The 24,212-nt window shown below is 39.1% G+C and overlaps 1 protein-coding gene across 1 annotated transcript in view; it reads left to right on the top strand.

The window, feature by feature from the left end:
* TACR3 (tachykinin receptor 3) overlaps positions 1-22,854 on the top strand; it is a 61,947-nt gene extending 39,093 nt beyond the window's left edge. Inside the window, exons 5-6 of the mRNA XM_006151181.2 lie at positions 20,400-20,596; positions 22,318-22,854. Coding sequence (XP_006151243.1) covers positions 20,400-20,596; positions 22,318-22,627 — 507 coding nt within the window. The 3' untranslated portion in view covers positions 22,628-22,854. The remainder of the gene's footprint in view (positions 1-20,399; positions 20,597-22,317) is intronic.
* Positions 22,855-24,212: the final 1,358 nt, after the last annotated feature.

Raw genomic sequence — 24,212 nt, 5'->3', positions numbered from 1 at the left:
TGGATGAGAAACTAGAGGTGCGTATATGAGGGAATCAGGAAATTACTCAGGAAATCCATTGATTCTGATCTGCACCTGCTTATATCTTGTACCTATAAATACCAAGAACTTGTTGACCTTTCCGAGACAGTCTGATGGTGTTTGCTGACCGGTCATAGAATACATTCCCTTCTACAACTTCTGCCTCTTTTTCATTGACCACAGATGCAGCCAGACTTAGTTTGGCCAGTTATAGACCCCAGCTATTTTATACACACCTCAACCAAAGATAGAAATCCTCTCATTTACACTTACAGTAAATGAGCTCTCTTATGGATTTCTGTTACTTTAGTCATTTAGTCATTAAGATGATAAAATCTAGATATATTTTCCCTCTAATGTCCAGTGTTTCTTTATCTGGTTAATTTATTATCATAAGGCCACCTAGTTAACTGAAATGAACAAAGCCTAGAGGATACAGTTGCTTAAAGCCATGGAGTCAGGTAAATGGAGCGGTCTGGTTCAGCTCCCAGTAACATTCAGGTCAAAGAAATAATCTGTTAGATTTCTACTTCTATATGGTTAAAGTGAATTACAGTTAATGTCAATAAAAAAGACTTTCAAAAGGGTTCAGGCCATCATAATATCACCATATAAATAATGCTCTTTAGCCTTTTCTACAGCGTATGCTTAATACATAGATTTCAAGAAAAAAATTCTGCTATAAACTAAAGCCCTCTGATTTTATTGCCCATGGAAAAGACTACACTTCACCTCCTTTGATTATCTATGAATAATTGTGGTTACATTTACAAGCAACTGTTAGGTTTTATATTTAATGCTAAAATAATCTCCTACCCTTCTGAATGGATTCTGTCTGGAAATAGAATTGCCCTTGTTGTTCAGTAGGTTGGTTTTTTTTTTTTTTTTTTTTTTTACTTCAAAAGCTATCAGTGCAGCTTTTAGGATAACAAGATTCTTGTCAGAACTTGTTTTAATGTTTTCAGTGTCATATCAGGTAAAGTAAATCTTCACAAGCGTAGTTGTCTTTTCCCTTTCACAAGCCATTCATATGCCTAGCATGGCACCTCCATAAGAGCATGCTCCATAAATAACTCCCAACCCCTCTGAGATTTTTATCCATGTCCCTGTAATCTGCCAATTTTATTTATCATTTTTTATTTAACCCAGATTTTAACTGACTTCATGTACATCACATTTTTAACTCTCATGTGTCCTTAAGGGAAAATGTAAATTTTACTGAGTTTTTAGATTAGTCTGAGAGAATTTGCCCCTCAGAGTATAAAATTTCTTTTGACATTTCTTCTTGTCACTCCCAGGTAATTGTGTGTTTCTCTCTCTCTTTTCATTTCCTTCTCCCTCTTTTAAAATTATTACTAGAATCCATGTACGTGCATGAGGGAGAGAGAGATCCCTCCACAGAGACCTAGCCCATCACGCTCCCCTTCAGCCAGTGCTCCAGCCCACCACCATCCTAGGCACACGTGCATGCACGGAGCATGTCCTCAGGTCGACTGGGCTGGGGACTCCAGTCACAGTTAGCACGTGGCTTCCAGCTTCACAGCCAAGTGCACGACCAACTATAGCAGGGAGGCTGGGCTGCCTTCACCCTTTAATTCTCCCCTTCCACCTTTCCATCTCACTACCCCTCTTTCATCTATTTCTCTGCTCCAGAATGACCATTCACTCACAATCTTTAAAGACACATTTAGCACTATTTTTGCAATTCAAACTGCACCATTGTTGTTAAAATTCAAATAATTCTAAACTAGCACATCTCCAAATATACTCATTACCTTCCTCAGCAAACAAAATATCCCCCATATACCCAATTTTATTCTCCTGAAAATCCAAAGGGGATTGTAAATAGATAAATAATTGAGGTCTTTCTCTGTCACACCATGTTGCACAAATGCTATTTATTTTATTCAAATTACTTCCTCTAAGTCTTTTGAGACGTCCTTCTGGTACTTTTTGTATTTTATTTGATTTCAGTAAAGGTTTCAGGGAGACTTTTCTCTACTATTTTGCTTAAGTAGTAGGTCCCCAAAGGGCTCTGGTTCTCTGTCAATATACATAAACTTAAGCTGGTGTAGTTCCACACTGAGGGCTTTGTCAAGTCATTTCTATGCCTCCCACACCTGTCTTTAATCTGCTTTTGCTTGGGAATATTTAGAGCCAGTGGAGTAACACATTGCAATTACTTCCTACGTTATGACTCTCAGATATCATCCTCAGATTATTTCTGCCTCATTAGCTCATCATTCTCCATCAAAATGTGGCAGCGTTATACAGATCTCTGAAACAGAAATTTCTCAAGTCTTTTGCTGCAGCTATCCAAGCCCAGATGAGGAAAGTGATTCTCATTGACATGTTTATATCCCTAAAGGAACGTATACTTGCTTCACATAATAAATTTGCAAAGGAAAAGGACATTTTAAAAGAACTAAAAACAGAGCCAACAGGTGGGGTGGAGGTTAAGGCACTGGGCTCCACACAGCAGACTCTGTGATTTGAGTCCCATACCAAACAGCTTGAAAATCATTACAGGCATGTATGTGTACATGCCCAAGATCCTGAAAGGAGAATGGAGGAGATGGGATTGTGGTGTGGTCATCCCCCCTGAGTGGTGGTTTCTCACTTTCCCTCTTTCTCTCTCTCTCTCTCTTTCTCTCTCTCTCTCTCTCTCTCTCTCTCTCTCTCTCTTGCTAGTGCACATACCCCATAGCCAAAAAAAAAAAGAAAAAAAAAACCCAATGCTTGGAATAGTAATAGCATACTTAAAGGAAACAGGAACTCAAATATTCATTAGAATAAATAATAATTCCTTCAAATGCTACCCATTGTTAATTAAAAGGCAGAAGATCCGAGCATAAAATAATTCCCTTCATATAAGCAGGGTCTCAGCTGAAATTGAAAACTGATTAAGTGGTGGTCACAAGTTTATATACCACCATTAATCCAGCTTAAACAAGACAGTGTGTTTTGTTGTAAAACAAGGTTTCGCGAAGAACTAGAAATCACTATTTTACTTACTAGTCTGAGAACACAAGTCAGGTCTCCATCATCCGAACACTGGCCTACCTTCCACCTGTAAGGATTTCATGGAATATCTCCTAGAACTTGTCATTACCAAACCAGCATTTTCCTAGGAAGGACTCTGCACCAATAACTTTAAATCTAGTTCTATCCAGCCATGAATAATTCAAGTTGCGTTTACTTTGGGATCAGCTGTAACACACTGAATGGGAGACCAGTGTCTTACAACTCCGTAGCTACTGTTCTGTGATCTTGCTGTAAGTCTTCCTTAGATTTAAGCAGCTTTGAGCAAAAGATTAAGAAATGAAGGGCTTTTCCCATAGGAGGTGTAGTTTAGAAACATTTTGCTATAGTAATTTTATCACAATTTTAATATATAAGACATAAAGTGACTTCTGTTATAGCCTTTGATTATAAGCAAAAAGAAACTATTGTCTGGCATAGGAACTTGTGAATCTTTTCTCCTTTTTTAATTTTAGAGAAAATCTAGAGTGTCTGAGTAACTTGACAACACAAATTAGAATCTCATCTCTGAAGTGTATAGTGTTGCACACATTCTTTTCAAAGAATAGAACTGTCCTTTTTTTATTTATAGGAATATGCTATGTTGGAGAAGTGGTAAAATCATTGTGCCTATCAAATAATTAGGATTGCTATTTTAAAGTTGCAATGGAAAATACAGATTTGATGCCACCTTCCCCACACCTCGCACAGAGAGAGAGGGAGAGGCATACACAGAGAGGTAGCAGAGTATGCTTAAACAAAGAGCTGCCTTTAAAACTCTTATTAGCTACATATGCAAATTTTGCCTACAGAATTTGACAGAAGTACTTGGCTCACCAGTATACAATCTTCATTTTATCCATAACCCCCAACCCTGCCACCATGGCCTTCCTCCACCCTTGCAAAAGTACATTCATAATCCATTTTGGCCATGGAATCGATAATTTAAAACATGCTTATAAATTAGTCAGACCTTGGAAATAAAGTAAAAATTAATATCTGGATACCTCATGGATATTTACATCCTCATTTGTTTACGTTTGTTTCTTTCATGAGCAAGAGAGAGGGAGATGGAAAGACAGCACCCCCATTAGTATCGTGACGCCATGATTCCCTCGCAGCTTCAGCCAGCGAATACCCAGGACAGTTAGGAAGTCTTCAGACACAGACCTGGAACCTTTACCACCGTGCCACCATTCAGGCACCACGTTCTCATTTAATACAATCCCCTGAGTGATGAGTATTCTTATTTCATCTTGAGTAGGAAGACTGTTGATGTTCATAAAGATTAAATAATTTTCTCAAGGATAACTAACTACTTACCAACAGAGCCTAGGTTTAAATCAAAGGGTTAGACTCGACTGCTCTCGACACCAGTGCACTGCTGTGCAGTGAAGACCAGGGTTTATTCGTAACATACCATGAAGAGTATGTGCTTACTCATACACTGATCAGTCATTCTGTGATCCATTTAGAGTCTGCCTCGACGCTAAACAGAACCCAGTGAATTCAACCTATGTTTTCAAATATTAGGGTAAGAATTCCTCTCAGCACCTTCCTAGACAGACTGTGTATTTTCTATCTCTCAATCTCCCAGGCCAAATCATGTATTGTAACTAATTAAAAAGAAACATATTACTTTCTGGTAAATATCAATAAGTAATTGTCAACTCAAAGGGGAAGTACAGAAAATAATAGAACCAAACATTTTCATAAATGAGCTTTGGAGAATAAAATACCTTACATTTAATTTTGATAAGAACTGAATTGTAACTCCCCAAAATTTATATGTTTAAGCTCTAACCTAAATTATGACTATATTTGGCCATAGAATCTATGAACTGTTAATTAATATAAGCAAGGTCAGAAGGAAGAGCCCTGAAATGACCAGATTAGTGTCCTTGTAAGAAGAGATACCGGGGCCGGCAGGGAGCATGGTTGTTAAGGACACTGGACTCCCACATGGCCAACTGTAGTTTGAATCCTGGACCTGGTGGCTTGCTTTCTCACTTTCTCTCTCTCTTTCTGTCCCTCTCTGGTCAAATCAAAATAAATAAGGTTAAATAAAATTATTTTTTAAAAAAGAAGAGATACCACAGAGCTAGCTGTTTCTCTTTCTCCCTCTCTCCTCACGTGGACAGTGAAGAGGCCATGTGAGCACACAGAGATGACAGCCACCTATAAGCCACGGAGAAAGCCCTCACCAGCACCCGGGCATGCTCGTTCCTAATCTCACACTCCCAGCCTCCAGAACTCTGAAAAAGTAAATATCTGCTAATTAAGCATCTCATCTATGGCATTTTATTACAGTAGCTCAAACTAAAACAAGTCTGATTATATTGCTAGCTATTCAAAAATAATAATACTTTTACAGGTTTCCCTATTTGATACTTAAGATTATTTTAAATATGTAGTTTGAATCCTGGACCTGGTGGCTTGCTTTCTCACTTTCTCTCTCTCTTTCTGTCCCTCTCTGGTCAAATCAAAATAAATAAGGTTAAATAAAATTATTTTTTAAAAAAGAAGAGATACCACAGAGCTAGCTGTTTCTCTTTCTCCCTCTCTCCTCACGTGGACAGTGAAGAGGCCATGTGAGCACACAGAGATGACAGCCACCTATAAGCCACGGAGAAAGCCCTCACCAGCACCCGGGCATGCTCGTTCCTAATCTCACACTCCCAGCCTCCAGAACTCTGAAAAAGTAAATATCTGCTAATTAAGCATCTCATCTATGGCATTTTATTACAGTAGCTCAAACTAAAACAAGTCTGATTATATTGCTAGCTATTCAAAAATAATAATACTTTTACAGGTTTCCCTATTTGATACTTAAGATTATTTTAAATAATCTTCATCACAACCTTATAAGATTAGCCTCCTTTTAGATGTGAGAAAATGGAGGCTGAGAGATTAAATAACTTGTACAACAATCATATGGATATTGACTTGCAAGGTTGGAATTAAAATTCCTGTCTCCAAACTCTTTATCCTTTTATCGCACCTATGTTGTAATACTGAAGAGTAAGCATTTTACCTCTGTGAAGACTTATTGCTGGCACTATCTGTGATAGCTAGAATATGCCTGGGCCAGGTGGTGGCACAGGGGTAATGTCAAATTGGATCCATGTGGGAAATGCCCAGAGTTTAAGTTCCAGGACCCCCTCCCCCTTCCTAGTCACTCCAGGAATGCATGCATGCCAGTAATCCAGGTCAGCTGAGACTGGGGGTGGACTGTGGCATAAAAACTCAAATGGGGGTGCCTGTCTTTCTGTCACTCTGGCTTCAGCAACTAGATGGATGGTGGTAGCATTTAGTGAGAGGGGATAGTCACAGAAAGAATAGCTTTAAGAAGGGAGAAGAAAAGGAACTATTTACACATAAAGCCCTGAGATGTCTTTGGGACATCCAGATAGATATACCTATCCAGGAGAAATGGCCAGAAAGGTTCATCAGCAGTCTCCTTGTCCTCTGCACTTGGCTAGTTCTCCTGACTGAAAGCACAGCTCTGACTAGACAGTGTGCAGTGCGCAGAGGGATGTGTGATGCCGTCCAGAAGAGAAAAGCACATCCTACTCATCCACACGCCGATTCAGGAAAGGCATTCTTGAACATTCCCTCTTACCCTCGCTGACCGTCACTGAGTCCCAGTGACTCCCCTTCATAAAAGAACCTCCCATCAGTCCACTTCTCTCCAGCCACATTGCAATACCTCTCTAAGACGCTGTCACCAAGCATCAGGTCTACTGCAAGGCCCCCTGAGCTGGCTCCCCACGTCGGTACTTGTTCACCTCCAATTCACTCTCCATTCCGCAACCAACTTAAAATTTAAGTCAGTTCAACCAATCAACTTACAATATTTAGTGGTTTCCTGCTATATTTTTTAAAGCAAATAAAAGAAATTATAAACCCAGAAAATAACATTCAAGACCTTATAGAATCTTGCTACTACTTATCCCACCCACTTAATTTCCTGTAATTTTGCCACTAAGCACCAGGTTCCAGGGACAATTTCCCCCACTTCTGAGTGCTCACTCACACTCTCGTCAGCACCTGGAACAACGCTGCCTGCACATGCTCTAGGTTTCAGCTTACATCTCATTTCCTCAGAGAGATCTTCCCCCATAGCCCCTAAATCTAGATGTGATTTTATTTCTCTACAGAATTTATCATAACTTGTAATTATGTATTTGTGTATTTATTATTTAATGATCTCTTTTTGTTAATTTGCCAGAGGGTGTGTGCACTCACCAGAGAGAGAAAGACAGGGAGGGGAAGAGAGGGAGAAAATGCCCCCCGAATGGGGCATGGTCACACCACAACCCTTTATCCTCCATTTCTACACCCTGTCAGGATTTGAGGCATGCATGCACACATGCCAGGATGTTTTTCAAGCCACCAGGGCCAGGATTTGAACCACACAGTTGGTCATGTGGGATTCGGCTCTCTTCATCACCAGGAGGTGGCCTGATCTTTTAATGATATCTCTTTGACAGGATGTGTTATGGAAATTTAAAAACACTTTTTTCCTCTTATAACTCACCAGTGTACTCCTAAAGCCTACGGCCTTGGCTTCTCTAGAACGTGGCATCACTGGAGAGCAGCTGTAATAGGCTGCTCCACAGATTAAGTAGGCAAAACAAGGCTATGCTATTGCCTGGCCAAACAGCCCCTCTTTCCAAATATCCTGTAGAACACAAAAGCCAAGGATTATAGAGGTGATTTTAAGTAGGTATAAAGTATTTCAAAATATTTAAAGTGTATTTAAATAATATATTTGATTCCTGTTTGCATAATAGAGCTAAATACTGATAAAACAAAAATAAATATACAATGCTTCTTACAATTAAAGTGATTATAAAACAAATGACAATATCAGATACTCTCAGTCAACAGATATTCACTGACTATCAAGAATTTTTCTGGGTTGGCCCCATGACCTAGTGGTTAAGGGAGCCAGATCTCACATGGTCAACTTGAAAATCACACTGGGTGTGCATATGTGCCCCAAATCCTGACAGGATGGGAAAAGTGTGGCGATTACAGTGCTGTCTCTCCCTCTCTGTGTGCATGTGCCCTCTTGCAATTAAAAAAGAAAGAAAGAAAGAAAGAAAGAAAGAAAGAAAGAAAGAAAGAAAGAAAGAAAGAAAAGCAAAGAAGAGAAGAGAAGAGAAGAGAAGAGAAGAGAAGAGAAGAGGGGGAGGGAAGAAGGGAGGGAGGAAGGGAAGAAGGAAGGAAAGAAGGAAGGAAGGAAGGAAGGAAGGAAGGAAGGAAGGAAAAAGAAAGAGAGAAAGTAAGAAGAAAAAAGAGGGAGAGAAAGGGAGAAAAGAAAGAAAGAGAGAGAGAGAGAAAGAAAGAAAGAAAGAAGAGAAGAGAAGGAAAGGAGGGAGGGAGGGAGGAAAGAAGGGAGGGAGGAAGGAAGGAAAAAGAAAGAGAGAAAGTAAGAAGAAAAAAGAGGGGAAGAAAGGGAGAAAGGGAGAAAGGGAGAAAGAAAGAAAAGAAAGAAAGAAAGAAAGAAAGAAAGAAAGAAAGAAAGAAAGAAAGAAAGGAAGGAAGGAAGGAAGAAAATGGATAGGAAAGGAAAGGAAAGGAAAGGAAAGGAAAGGAAAGGAAAGGAAAGGAAAGGAAAGGAAGAAAAAGAGAGAAAGAAAAGCAAGCAAGAACTATGCTAAGTTTGGGGACATGAAGATGAGTAATGCAGGTGCCCTGATCTGGGTGGGTGGGAGGAAGCAGAAATGTGTTGGGTGTTGGCCAGTATTTGTGCTACAACATCTAAGTATTGTACTAGAAATGACCCGCCTAAAGAAATGATGGCTAGCTCTTTAAAGAGGTGAATTTGAGAGGACCTCCCAAAGAAAGGGATGGATACAGCATTTCATAGAAAAAGAAATGGGAATCACAGCATTCTGGGCAAAGGAAGAAGCGTAGACAAGCCATATAGATTGCCTTCACTGTAAGTATAAATAAGGACAATGACATTGTTTACTGCCCTAGTCTGCCAATATTGTAGAGAAATATATTTACTTTCAGTGTTTATAAAATTTCCTATTAGAGTCGGTAGAGAAAAGAGTAATCTTAAATATTCTAGATTTCTGCTATTTCCAAGAGCAGATAAAGCATTTACATTTCCAAAATAAAAAACCAACAGCAAAAGCATCTTAAGACACAGGGTAGCTCAACATTTCAGGCCATAATATGTTAAAAACAGTGTTTTTGTTTTGTTTTGTTTTGTTTAATAGCCATCTAAAAGGTGAACTTTTTTCCTTTCTTTTTAAAGATACACAGTGATTGGATAATCACTGTGTATCTTTAAAAAGATGAGTTGCATCAACATAGCAAAACACAGCTGCTGGTAGAGCAGAGGATGTCAGCTTAGTCTTTTCCACTTGGCCAGTCACACTTTAAAGATAGGAGATCTCTCCTTGCAATGCCTGGAACAAAGCAGGATGAGGTAGGCTGATGTCAATGTTGCCAGCAGGCTGGCAGTAGATTTCCTCTGCTTGCACCCTCTTCTCCGGAAAACGTAACTGAAGCAAAAATTCTCCTGACTTTCTCCTCTTCCATGAATGTCAAAGACTCTTAGGCCCTGACGGTAACTATTTATCTGGGACTAAAACAGTCCTTTCAACAGATCTGCTTTATGACCTCCAGGTATAATGAACATATGAGATTGTCAAAGGTTTATATGTCACATCCATTTGCCTTTGTGCTCTACATAAACAAAGAATGTGAAAGTAGGCCGTACCATAGGAGCACATGAAATGTTTGAAGAACTGAGTCCCTAGTTCATAGGGTTTTAGTTCAGATAAACCTGTCCATGTTCATGGAGAATTCAGTAAAACAGTCTCAAACCTCAAACTCAATCCCACTCCACTCCAACTTTTTCCCTTGCTCTATTTTCTTCCTGCTTGGGGGAAATAGCTCATCTTACTCAAGCTTAAATGGCTGTTCCTTGCAGAAGACTGTGTGAATCCTTTCCACTGACTCTCCCATGAGCACAATGCATGGGGAAGAAAGCAGGGCTGTTTCTAGGGTCTGAGAAGGGAGTGTACAAAATGTGCCTTACCTAAGGAGGAATTAAGAGGCTCAACAATCCTGACACTGAACTTGCCTTTGGGACCTGGACAATTACTGCACCTCATTTGTTTAAAGTTCCTCATCTATAAAACAAAAAATTTATCTTGGTCAAAGGTTGGTATGATGATGAAATAAGCTCACGTATTTGGAAGTTTTTGTTTGTTTGTTTGTTTGTTTTTTAATGAATATAAAAATCACTAAAATACTTTTACTAAAAGCAAAGATTCCAAACTCACTCATCCATCAGGGCTTCTTGCCCTCACATGTCTCTCTGACCCTGCCTCTCTCAAAGAGAATGTAACTATCATTGTGATTTTGCTTGTAAGATTCTCACAATGCATGCTGGTCCTTCCAGGCTGGAGCATGGAGTGCAACACTCCAGAGGGCTGAGCACTGCATTCCACAGCGCAGAATCTCTATTAACAGAAATTGATCACAGAACGTAGTAAGGGGAAAGATGTGGCACTAGATACCTGAAAGGGAGAATGAGAAAGTCCTTAAATAAAATCATTTAAAAACATTGCAATACCTTCTAGAATTTATGAGACAGAAACTTGAAATGCAGGCAGGAACCGGCTCTCTAGGACCATCAAGGAACAGTATTCCCAGCCCATCTCCAAAACAGCAGAAGACACCAATCAAAAATTTCAAACTTCATTCCCAGACTACCTTTTAGTCTTCCATTATGAAATAGTATTTTTAAATATTTTATCTATATGTTATGAATATTATAGTTTATTATATTTTTGTGATCATTTGCTACCTTTAAAGTAGACCATATTTTTAAACCACACTTGACATTCTTTCCTTATCTAATATAACAGAGGCCTAAAATGTACATTGGTCCCAATATTTATAATGTGTGAGAATTTCTTTTGCTTCCTGGCTATTATCTATTTTAGTTCTCATCTAAAAACAAACAAGTCTTATCAGCTCTGCTCCTTCAGAGGTTAAATACTCAAGAGTGATAACTAAGAAGTCTTCAGCTTTGGGACCAGCAGTTGGCGTAATGACTTTGTCGCTGAACTCCCATATAGCTGACTGTGATTTGAGTCCCAGACCCGGGGGCTTAAACTCATGCTGGGCACATGTGAGTGAGTGCTCAAGATCCTGAGAAGAGAATGGAAGAGAATGCATTGTGGTGTGGTCACCCCCCCTGGAGGATGATCACACCTCAATCCACTTTCTGTTTCTTTCTGTCCAGCGCATGTGCCCTATAGCAAAAACCTCTCAAAAAAAAAAACAAAAGAAAAAGAAGTCTTCGCTTTAATCAAAGTGACCACTCTTCAGTCTAATTTCAAGTGACAGATTTGATTGGATATTTTAGTTGTATAAAAACCAAGACAAATGTATCACCTTGCTCATTAAGTGGGTTTTCTGGGTACTTTTCATTCTATTCCAAGAGAAGTAGCATGGAAAACAGTGCATATGAGGAAGACCGTATATAGCCTAAGAGAGGCTCAACTCAGAAATGGAGATGCTGGTCTATTCCTCACATAGTTGAAGGCTATCCCATGGGCAATCCAAACCGCTCTGGAGATCTCCGTTTCCACTGCACCCCTGTGCAGAATTTTGCTTCATCCTTTGCTGGCATGATGCCATACAATATCATGTCCTTGGCCTCTCAAACACTGGAGTTGGAACACTGGAGTTGAGATGTCCACTCAGGTTACCCTAACAAAATAAATACTGCAGGTTGGGTAGCTGAAACAATTGAATTATCTTCTCAGAAGAGCAAAGGCTGGAAGTCTGAGATCCAAGTGTCCAGAGGGCTGGTTTCTAAGAAGGTCTCTTCCCTTTGCTTGCAGATAGCTGCACCCTACCACACCCACCCCACCCCACCCCACTGCTAGTCTTCACAGGTCTTCCCTCTGTGTGTCTGCCACTCACCTCTTCTCTTTGAAGAAACCAGTCATATTGGATTGGTGCCCATCATAACAGCATTGTCTTAATTAAATCATGTCTTTTAATATCCTCTGTCCAAATACAGTCATATTCTGAGGTTCTGAGAATCAGAGATTCCAGAATTCTATAAATTCTGAGAAGACACAATTTAACCCATACCCCTCTGCCCACTGATACCCAATAAGCCTGTCCTTCACACATGCAAAGTACATTCACTCCATTCGAATAACCCCCAAAGTTTTAACTCATCCTTCTGTTGTTAATAAATTCTAAATCTCTTTTATATTATCATTTAACTGAGGTACAGAGACATAAGTTACGGACAACCTGAGGCAAAATTCCTCTCTAGTCAATCTGTGAAAGCAGAGAAGGTACCTGTCTCCAAAACACAGAGGTCAAAAGGCACAGGCTAGGCATTCTCATCCCAAAAGGGGAGAAATCAGAAAGATGAAAGGAGTGAAGGATCCTAAGTCTGAAACCTAGCAGGATGAATTCATTGGATTTTCATGCTTGAGAATAATTGTCTTTGGCTGGAAGCCGCATCCTCAGGCTGGTGATGGCGGTGGCTCCCTCACTTGAAACTGTGAGCACCCAACCACTCTGGAACTGAAGAGGAGCCCTGACCACCCCTCTAGCCTGTGCCCTGTGGGCTTACTGTGGCAGAGGCAGCCTGCCATCCTCTGAACAATGGAAGTCTGTCTTCCTTTTTCTTGAATAATAATGTATGTTTGCAGTGGGGGTAGCTCTACTGGCCTGGTCTGTAGAATCGCAGAATCAGCCAGCCTTCATTTTTGCCCCATTTCTGCCCCCTTCAGCCCAAAGCTGACAGGTTTCTATTCCTATGACCCCATCTCTATTCTTGCCTTCTGCTGAGAAACCTGATTAGATCTGTAAACCGTGTTCCTGTAATCCCTTTATCAAATGATTACCCAGCCACACCATTCGCATTCTCTCCAGAGCATGCTTTCTCAGTTTTTGCAATACAGATAGGCTGAAAAATGTCCAAATCTTCATGTTCAGTTTCTTTTTGCTCAACAGTTCCTTCTTCAATATGTTCCTCATATTTCAGTCATAGCAGCAGGAAGGAACCAGGTCATACCTTCAACACTTTGCTTAGAAATTTTCTCAGCTAGATATCCAAGTTTATCACTTACAAATTCTTTTTTCCACAAAACATTAGAACATAATTTGGGCAAGTTATTTAAGAATTTACAATAAGAAGTGCCTTCTCACCAGTGGTCAGTAACATGTTCTTCATTTTAAGACTTCATCAGAAGCACCTTTAATACTCACATTTTTATCAACATTCTGTTCATAATTATATATGTAAGATTATAAGTGTGTCTTTACTTCCGCTGTATTTTTTCTTTCTGAGTCCTCTCCAGAACTACCTATAATATCTACCTTTTTACCAATGGTATTTTCAAGGCAATCTAGGCTTTTTCTTACATTTCAGAATTCTCTTATTCTAGTCTATGCCAATTACCCAATACCAAAGCCTCTTTCACATTCGTAGGTATTTGTTACCGCGGTGCTCCACTTTCCATTACCAAAATCTTGCTAGGACTCACAGACCCAGGTACCATAAACTGGAGAACAGAAACAACACAAGTTTACTTTTTCATAATTCCAGAGTCTAGAAGGTCAAGGGCAAAGTGTCAGCGGGGTCAGCTTCTCCTCAGGCCTTTCTCCTTTGCCACACAGATGGCCCTTGTCTCCTTGTGACTTTACATGGTCATCCCTCAATATCTCTGTCCTAATCTTCTTTTTTTATTTTGTTAAGAGATTTTTGCTATAGGGTACATGCACTCACCAGAAAGATAGAGAGAGACAGAGAGACAGAAAGCGAGAAAGGGATGGCCATGCCACAATCCCTTCTCCTCCATTCTCTTCTGGGGATCTTGGGCATGTACGCACATGTGCCCAGCGTGAGTTTAAGCCACCGGGTCCAGGACTCGAACCACGGTCAACTACATGGGAGTTCAGTGACATAGCCATTATGCTAACTGCTGGTCCCTTAATATCTCTTCTTTTAAGCACACCAGTTGTACTGAATTAGGGCCCGCACTAATAACCTTATTTCAACTTAATCACCTCTTTAAAAATCCACCTCCAAATACAGCTAAGCTCTGAAATACTAGATGTTAAGACTTCGACATACGAGTTTTGAGGGGAGGTGATCCAGGCTCTAACAGGCCTCTATAAGTCATATCTTACTTGCTTTCATGATTTCCCCCTCCAAATCAGCCTTTACTCCTCTGCCTTACTGTACTTTTCTAATGCCAGCCACTGTCTCTACCTTTTTGTGGCCACCTCCCTTTTTTTGGTATAAGATCATTATAGGTCCTAAATCTTACAGTGCCCTCAAAGACCAAGTTCTCGGTGGAAAAATAAAATCACATTAAAAGTGAAATGTAACCAGTGGAAGGTAAAGGAGAGTACACACACGACACAACAGATACACACAGATATTGTCCATATTTGCATGTATATGTGCATGGGTTGTGGTTTGGGCATGGCGTTGACCTAGGCTAATGCTAATTGGATGTACATGTTAGTTGGATTTAGCAACAGTGTCCAGTGTTTTTCTTTTCTTTTTTTTGGAGAGGTTTTTGCTATAGGGTATGTGCCGCTCCCCAGAAAGACAGAGAGAGACAGAGAGAAAAAAAGCGAGAAATCACCCTCTGGGGGATGGGGAGGAATGGCCACACCACAATCCCTTCTCCTCCATTCTCCTCTCGGGATCTTGGGCACGCACGCACACGTGCTAGGTGTGAGTTTAAGCCACTGAGTCCGGGACTCAAATCGTGGTCGACTACATGGGAGTCCAGTGACATAGCCATCATGCTAACTGCTGGTCCCAATGTCCAGTGTTTTGAATGACACCAACATAATATGCATATACTCTCAACTAATCCTGAAATTACTGGTAAAATTAAAGTTATCTTATGGTCCATCCTAGACTGTTTCACAGGTATTACTAAGTTTTATTTGCTCATTTAGGATTGCAATTCTTTTCAATTTTTTAATTTTGCCAGAGGTCATGTGCACTGCCAGAGAAAGACAGAGAGAAAGACCAAGTGAGAAAGCACTGCCCATGAGGAACAGTCATGCTGAAATCCCTTCTCCTCCATCTAGCCCTCCCTGTGGGGTTTTGGGTACAACTGCACATGTGCCCAGCATATTTTCAAGCCTCTGGGTCCAGGACTTGACCACACAGCTGGACTTAACCGCATGCAGGATTCAGCCAAATAAACCACCACACCGTGGGCTGACCCAGGACTGTGATTCTTACACAGAGTCTTTGAGGGACCAGCAGTTACATCACTGGACTCCCACATGGCTGACCGCAGTTTGAGTCGCAGACCTGATGGCTTGAATACCACACCAGGTGTAGGTATGTCCATGCCTACGGTTCCAGGAGGAGAATGGAGAAAGGAGTACAGCGTGGTCGTCCCTCTCTGGGGGATGAGTTCTCACTTTCCCTCTCACTGTCTCTGTCTCTCTCTCCTTAGGGTGAGTACACACACCCTAAGGCAAAAAAAATTTTCTCTAACTTACTCCCAAGAATATTATTTGTTTGCTAATTTGTGGCTAGAAGAAAGAAACCTGTAATATTCATTTAAAGAAATGTAATGGTGTATTTGAGGACATCTGTGAAAAGACAAAGAAATGCTAGATTGTAGCCCATGGAATGATTCTTAAAACATACGACCTGAGGAAACTTTAATCAAAAGAGAAGTTTCCTTTCACAAAGAGGTGACCATTCCTACTTCAGATACTTATAGAGAATGAATCCTATACTAAAGACTTCTAGATATTTTCTAATGGTTGGCAGTATTTTATATAATTTCCCATTCTGACTGTTTCATGACCTAAACTTCAAAATCATCCATCCTATACTAATTTAATGTGATGTATAAGAATACCTGCAGGCATTTCATTCTAACCTGCACAAGACACAAAAATCAAAGATCTTTTTCCCTTTGATATACACAGGAAACGTACCCAAAGCTTATTCTCACTAGCATATAATATGCATCTCACTCCTGCCCATGTGAGGAGATTCTTCACTCCTCTTCCTTCTCCAGCTAGTAAGTTCCTGGACACCAGAAGAATGAGTAGTCACAATGTCCATTTGCCACAGAAAATAACTTACATTCTCTCAGAAGCAAGATACATCTCTCAGCTTCATGATATGCCCAGCATCAATCAATATTTTTTTCTATATTTATCTTCTTTACTCTCATATCTTCAGATCTTTCCATTTCTGCCATAGAGTGCAGATATTTAGTACCAGTTGAGTGGGGATTTGCAGTGTGTCTCTTTCAAAGTCTGACGGACTTCGCTCAACATTGTCTTCTATGTTCATCCACTTTGAGTCAGACTACAGGGTCTCATTATTTCTTATAGCTGAGTAACACTTCACAGAATACATGTGACTATCATGGAATACCCAGCATCAATCAATCCTCCTATAACATTACAATGTTTGTTAAGGCATGATGAAAAATTTGAATCTATCCTAGACTCTTATCCTGCCTGAAAATCTGAGAGCTTAGGACATCTACCAACTGAGGCCCTTTGCTGCTTAGAATTCATAGCCTGTCCATGCCCAGCCACACAACACAGTGAGGACTGCTCACAGCATTTGCACATCTGTCATCACAGAAGCTTTATGCTTCAGAGTTCTTTTCCTTACTGTTTTGTGATTTCAGCATTTCACAAATAAGCCAATTTCTCCCACCAAGAGCCTGCTTGTGCATTTACATCAAAACTAGGGTATTGAGAGTTTGACATTCGAAATAATTCTATAAGGCTTTGTGAGAAGATAGCTAAATTAATCACATTTTATAGAAATGAATAAATAAAATATAGTAGTTTTCCTTTAAGATAGCCTTGTGTTTTAGGATCATTTCAATTTTTCCTAAAAATTGTCAAATACATTTCTAATCCTTTTGCAACAAGTTTGGAAAAGGCCTATATATGTGAGTTAGAAGTTATCTGAAATCTCTGCATTTTATTTGTTCCATGTTTTTCTTGACTTTTTCTATGTGCAGAGTTGAAGGTCACCAAGACTCTGAGAACTTTCTTAGGTTTCCAGATATTACTGGAAAATAATTTTACGCATAGAGAGTTTATGGTCAGTCTTTGTAAAAAGCATTCAAATAAACACCATGTACACATTCTCACAAAATTTTTTTCTTACTCTTAACATTTATCCAGAATGAAATTTAATGCTTTCATGTAACTAAAACAATATGTGGTTACATCTTTTTATATATGTATTCTCTTGACTTCAATTTGTTCACCTTGAAAGAGGCAAGAGCAGTTAATGCCATGCCCATTTTATATAAACATACCTACTTTTAACTTGAAGAACAAATTATATCAGTAATTAGTAACTGAGTAAAATTCTGGACATTACTTAACTACCTACATATCTTTCAAATTCTTTCATTTTGTATTCACTTTTACTTATGTATTTTAAAATTTTCAAAGCTGGGACCAGCAAATGGTGTAATGGTTATGTTGCTGGACTCCCACATGGCCGATTGAGGTTTGAGTCCTGGACCTGGAGGCTTGAAACTCACACCAGGCACACATGCATACATGCCCAAAATCCTCAGAGGAGAACAGAGGAGAAGGGACTGTGGCATGGCCATCCCCCATGAGAAGCGATTTCTTGCTCAGGCATGCATTGAGTCATTTTTTATCACAACAAAGTGCATTTTCATAAATATTATTTTAATTTTATTTGTACTTTTTTGTACTTACTAAGTTTATATGCATCTTTTCTTTTTTTTTAATGCATTATAAGTTTCAGGGTAAAGAATTAGTCTTTTGTTATTATATTTCCCAATGTTGTTTTCTATATCTAATGGATATTCAGAAAATGTGTTCCACGATAAGCAGAAAAAGAATAAAAGACTTAATAGTCTGAATTTTAAAGATCCTAACTTAGTGCTATGGTCAAATCTCCTGCCTCAGTTTTCTAATACACAATTGAAAGACAATGAGTTATTAAGTAAGTTAAATATTCATAAATGCAAATTAAAATATGGCTTTACTTATATCCCACAAATAACATGAATAATAAATATGAGAGACAAAATGCAAAAACACAAATGCAGTCATCAGAAGGAAACAATGCAATTGGAAAAACACTGGAAGAATTGAGAGACTTCATCAGGTATGGCACTGGTGCTCACATTCTGTGAGCCAATGACCTGGATTTTCAGCTCTGATGGCGATTTTCCATCAGCTTCATACTAGTCACCTGGATGGGACAGTGATTAGACCCCGAGGGAAGTTCTGCCTTCCACATTGATCCATTTCATGCTTTGTCTATTTCTAGAACCATGTCTCTTATGACTTTTAGCCCTGCCAACCTTCATCCAAATCTCTAACTTGCAGTCAAATGACAAGTCCAGTCCATAAGTAATGTATTCTCGTAGTTCTCAGATGCTTCATAATGGACCATTATGTCAGGCCTCTCTCTGATTTGTGTTCTCTTCTGATCACAGATAACCTCAGAATTATTTTGCTAACTATATCTTATTCTGAATTTGTTGCTACTTCCTAATTCCCAAAAGTGATATGAACAAATTAAGTAGACAGATTATCGGCAAGAAATATGTAAAAAAGTAATCAGAGAATATGATTATTTTAAAAATATCTATTTCTTCAGAGAGAGAGAGGGAAAAGTAGAGACAGGTACTCCCAACATGGTCTTCATGCAGCAATCCACCCTCAGACTCAGTCGGCCCAGACCATGGGCACATGAGCACACACCTTCCGTGTTCAGAGCGGCCTCAGGATGTGAATCTAGTTTGTTCTCCTGTAGAGCCAGCCTCGCAGAATGCTTATACACCACTTGCCCAGAGAATATTATTTTACTTCCCTTTTACAGACAAAGCCTGGCTGCTCAGTAAGTTTGATTCAACTTTTCTTATGGACACAGACAGTGGAACAGATTTTAATTAATTTTTTATTAATTAATTAATTTTTTTCATTTCATTTTCTTCCATACATTCAATCACGTTATTATTTGTCTTACAAAGTGGATATATCAACAGGTGAACATTACTCTGATAAAACTACAAAATATCTTCAACAGATTTTAATTAATTTAGAGATGAAAAAAAAAACAAAAAACCTCCTACTCAACCTCTTGTACATTATCCTTCCTTCCTTCATTCTGTAGCTATGTATTTCCAAGCAGTCATATATCAGGAACTCTACTCAAGGCTGCAGATAGTTACATAACTAAGACATTCTCTCTTTCAGGAATTTAAGACCTCATTGACAGTCTACTTCAGCCAGAGCCTTCTACAATATTATGATTTAAAAGAATGGAGTCAAAGGAAATGACCTAAGCTCCCCAAATTCCTAAGAGATGATATAAAAACCAGTTGTATGAGCCAATTACCTATTTATAAAGTTAATGACTTTTCTCAGACTATTGTAAAAATTCATAATCACTATCCAGAAAAACCTTCCTCAATATCAGATTACAAAAGAAACCAAATTATTATCCAGAAGGATGTCTAGTAAGCCTGGTATTAAAGTAACATGAATAGTTTTAAACTATAGCCCCACTATAATAAATACTGAGGAATCAATCCAGCCCTTTCAGCCCAGTTCACCTCCATGTGACTTCATAATCAGTTTCCCTGGATATACCGTCTCCGCTGTTGTACGGTGCAGCCTGGCACCGCCAAATCCTACTTCCTTCTGGAGCTCTCCAGGTTTTTATATACACTTGCTTTCCTCAGGCTGACTACAATATAGACCATTCCTGACTTATGATGGTTTGACTCAATGATAGTTCAACTTTATGATGGTTAGAAATCAATATGCACTCAGTAGAAATCATACTTCAAGTACTTACATGATAATTCTGGTTTTTTACTTTTTGGTACAGTAGTTAGCACTTTATTGTAAAATGGGTTCTATATTAGATGGTTTTTCCCAACGTTAGCTTAATGTAAATGTTCTGAGTGCATTTAAGGTGGGCTAAGGTAAGATGTGATGTTCAATAAGTTAGATATATTAGATATATTTTGACTTAGATATTTTCAACTTATAACGAGTCTATCAGGACATAACCCATTTTAAGCCAAGGATCATCTGTATATTTGCTTATTTTGGATTAGCACAGCCCATGTGGGTAAGTAGACATGGGACAGTGACACCAAGATACTTGCGAGGCAACTGCCCCATATTACTTCGCCATTTTTTAATATACTGCCTCTTCTTTAGGCACACTATGTATTTAACTAGATTAGCAGAAAATAATGTTGGAAGCAAGCTAATGGAACTGTTATATTTAATGACATACATTTGCCTAACATGAGTTCTTTCTTTCTTTCTAGGTTGTCAAAATGATGATCATTGTCGTGGTGACATTTGCCATCTGCTGGCTGCCCTATCATATTTACTTCATCCTCACTGCAATCTACCAACAACTGAATAGGTGGAAATACATCCAGCAGATCTACCTGGCTAGCTTTTGGCTGGCCATGAGCTCAACCATGTACAATCCTATCATCTACTGCTGTCTGAATAAGAGGTAAACACAACACTACCAAATGCAGGTTCCCTGTCACTCTTGCCTTCGCTGGAAACACATCATGCTGTTTCAGCTTCTAGGTGAAAATGTGCAATTCCGAAGGAAGGAGAAATTTTAAAGTTTATAGAGAAAAAGTATGGAGCATGATAAAAAACAAACAAACAAAAAACCAAAAAAACTCCTCAGTACTTTGTAAAGTATTCCATGTTAACAATGACATATTAAAACAATGGTTTTAGAGGTTCTGACTTGGTAATTTTTATATTGGGCCAACTTCATTCTCCAAGTCCTTTAAGATGCTACCAGCTATAAAAAAAGAAATGCCCTCATACTTGAAGGAGCTGAAGTGAAAATGGGCTGAAGTCCTGAATGAATTAATAGTACTTCCTAGCAATCCATAGATAATTTCTATGATGGAGAGAGGGTGGCATATGCAAGTAGACCCTACTCAAAAGAATATATTGTACAAATAGAAGATGATGCAAGAGTAGCAAAAGCCACAGAAAGGACAAAGAAAAGTTCAATCCCCCTTCCTGCAAAATGAGATGGGTTGAGTAAAAGTGGGTGGAGGCTCCATGGGTATGTCTTGTGAAGAAATCGAAGTGCTCATGAGAAAGACATTTGTAAAGTTAAAACAACAAAAAGAAGTAGCAATTTACAATCTCTGTTGTTCTTTTTCTTTTTCTTTTAAGGTTTTGCCATAGGGCAAGTGGGCTTGCCAGAGAGGAGAGAGACAAAGAGATACAGAGAGCGGAGAGTGAGAAATCATCTCCTAGGGGATGGCCATGCTGCAACCCCTTCTCCTCCGTTCTCTCAGGATATTGAGCATGCACATACGTGAGGCCAGCATGAGTTTCAAGCCACTGAGTCCAGGACTTGAGCCATGGTAGACCGTGTGAGAATCCAGCTGCCTTAATTGTCATGCCACCTGCTGGCCCCTACAGTCACATTTAAGACTAGAAAAAAGGTTAAAATGTGGTTTCGAGATAAAAACACCTTGGTTGTATGATCAGCATATAGGGTTAGATTTCACGGGTTGGTAAGTTCCTTAATAAACCAAAGATGCTTTGTGCATAGGTCGAAACCACATGAGCTAAATTCTGAGCTCTCTTCCCAGTAGGAATCCCACCACTATGCCGTAAGTATGTTAAATACATAATTCTCACTTTTTTCCCACTAATTACATAAGCCATACCTCAATTCAAGCCACCCCACAAGCAAAACATCTGCTTTTATAGAACTTCACTTAATAGTTTTCAAAGATGAGGATTTCACACTTTCATATATGATTAGATAAAAACCACCAAGATTAGCAGTTGGATTCTAGCAATAAATGAGACTCTCATTTATAAATGTGTAATTATTTCTGAAAGAAGCTATTTTGAAATATGTCATTTTTAAGTACTTTAATCAGCTAGGGTATTTCAATTAAACTCATATAAATGTATAAAATTATTACTGTAAAGCACACTGGTTTTTTGGCATATTGATTACCTGACGCTGTGCTTTTGCTATTTGATGACTTGCTTCTCATTGACAAGAAGTTAAGATTCAATTCAAACAAAAACATAGAAGACTACTGTGTCAGAAAATCAAAGAGCTTTGACTTGAAAAATTGAATTCGAAAGCTGAGTTGGCCTTACATAGGATTTTCTGTGGCCCCTGAAGGAAATGTCTGCTTGAAACACTGCTTTTTCTTTCTGTGGACTGCTTCCCCTTAGATTTCGAGCTGGCTTCAAGAGAGCATTTCGCTGGTGCCCTTTTATTGAAATTTCCAGCTACGATGAGCTAGAACTCAAGACCACCAGATTTCACCCAACTCGGCAAAGCAGCCTGTACACCGTGACCCGGATGGAGTCCATGACAGTGGTTTTCGACCCCAGTGACAGCGACGCCAAATCCAGCCGGAAGAAGAGAGGGACACCAGGAGACCCAGGCTTAGGGGGCTGCTCCCGCAGGAATTCCAAATCTGCCTCCACTACTTCAAGTTTCATAAGCTCGCCCTATGCCTCTGTGGATGAATACTCTTAAATCCACTTCCTGGGCTGAAAGGTCAGTGTGAGGCTGGTAGTACACCTAGGCCTCTAGCCTCCAGCAGAGAGATACTCTGTGGAAACTGAAGGTAATTTTTAGGCAGCTATGCTTAAATTGAAAAAGGTAGTACATGAATGTGACAAAGACACTATAAAGATACTATCCACCTCCCTCCCCCAAGAAGATAAAATGGGCATTAAATTTGTGCTTTCCAGCCAGCCAGGAGGGTGGTGGATAAGGCATCTGGATCCCATATGGCTGTCTGCAGTTTGAGCACCAGACCCAGCAGCTTGAAAAACATGGGGACTGCCCATGACAGGAAAATAGAGGGGAAGGGATTGCGGGGTGGCCATTCCCACTGTGGGATGCATTCTTGCTTTCCCTCCTCCTCTCCCCGTTTCCCTCTCACCTCTGGTGAGTGCATGTACCCTATAGCAAAATGTTTTTAAATGTATGCTTTTGAAACTCTAATTTATTATAGACAATAAGCCAAAATATATCTGAAACATACTTGTAAAGTGTCCAGTCTTTATTTAAAAATCGCAATGTATGTTTGTGACAATAAAATGACAGTTTTTTCAAAAAAACTAAAGAATCATTAAATGCAATATTGTGAGTGAAGAGTAACAAAATCTATAGAAAATAGAACTTTTTCATCTATAGCTATTAAAAGGAAATGAGTAGAGTGACTCATTTTCCTACTACTATGATGGAAAACTAACCTCAAAAGTAGTGAGTAATGAAAATCTTTGTTCAAGAAAACTCATTTTGCAGAAGAAAAAGTTTTATAGTTTTCCTCCACGACATTTCACTGAAAGGGAAATCTAATCAAATCATTAGGCAGATATACATGTCATTCTCTTGAGTACTATGTTTAAGAAAGTGACTTCAAAACAAAAAATAATCATTAACTTTTTGGTCACGATATATTTTAAAATGCCAAGCTAAGAAATAGAATTATACCTTAAAAGGAAAATAAAATTCACATGACTCTCTTTATTTTTAACAGATATTTTTTAAAATTAGGTAAATTATAAAACATTAAAAATGCACTCTAATGAAGAAATAGAAAAATCTCATATATCTCTCAAACTGGCTACCAGACTTTAGGCAAGAAGTAAAGACAGTAATTCACAGTTATAAAGGCAGATAGAAACACCCCCTGGCTCCAGCGGAAAATGTTTCTCCCCTGAAACCTTAGGGAAAAGTTTAAGAGTAGACATCAACTTTATCAGTTGTATACTGTCCTCTTTTTCCCCCGTTACTGAAAAATTAAAATGGACTAGGAGAAAATATCAGAAAATAATTTCGAATGCAAACGCTAGGGGGAAAAAATGTCATGAGTGTCACAAAAGGAAACATGGTTGAAAAGAGTCATTATACGTACAGGTAGATTAGGCAAGGTGTGAGTCACCATGAAGGCTGCATAATCGTTTGGAAATGTGAACTAATACCAGGTGAGCGAGAGTGCAACACACACCCCTCCACACAGAAAGGTGCTTTCTTTTGTCTCCTTAGATCATTCAGAAGACTTGACAGAAAGAAAAGAGGTGATGGTCCTAAGAAAAAAGTACCCATTCCA

This window comes from Tupaia chinensis, unplaced genomic scaffold (genome assembly GCF_000334495.1).
Source record: "Tupaia chinensis unplaced genomic scaffold, TupChi_1.0 Scaffold000315_1, whole genome shotgun sequence".
NCBI classification, from domain to species: Eukaryota; Metazoa; Chordata; class Mammalia; order Scandentia; family Tupaiidae; genus Tupaia; species Tupaia belangeri.
Note: the sequence above shows the minus strand (reverse complement) of the source record. Positions and strands in the feature narration are given on the sequence as shown.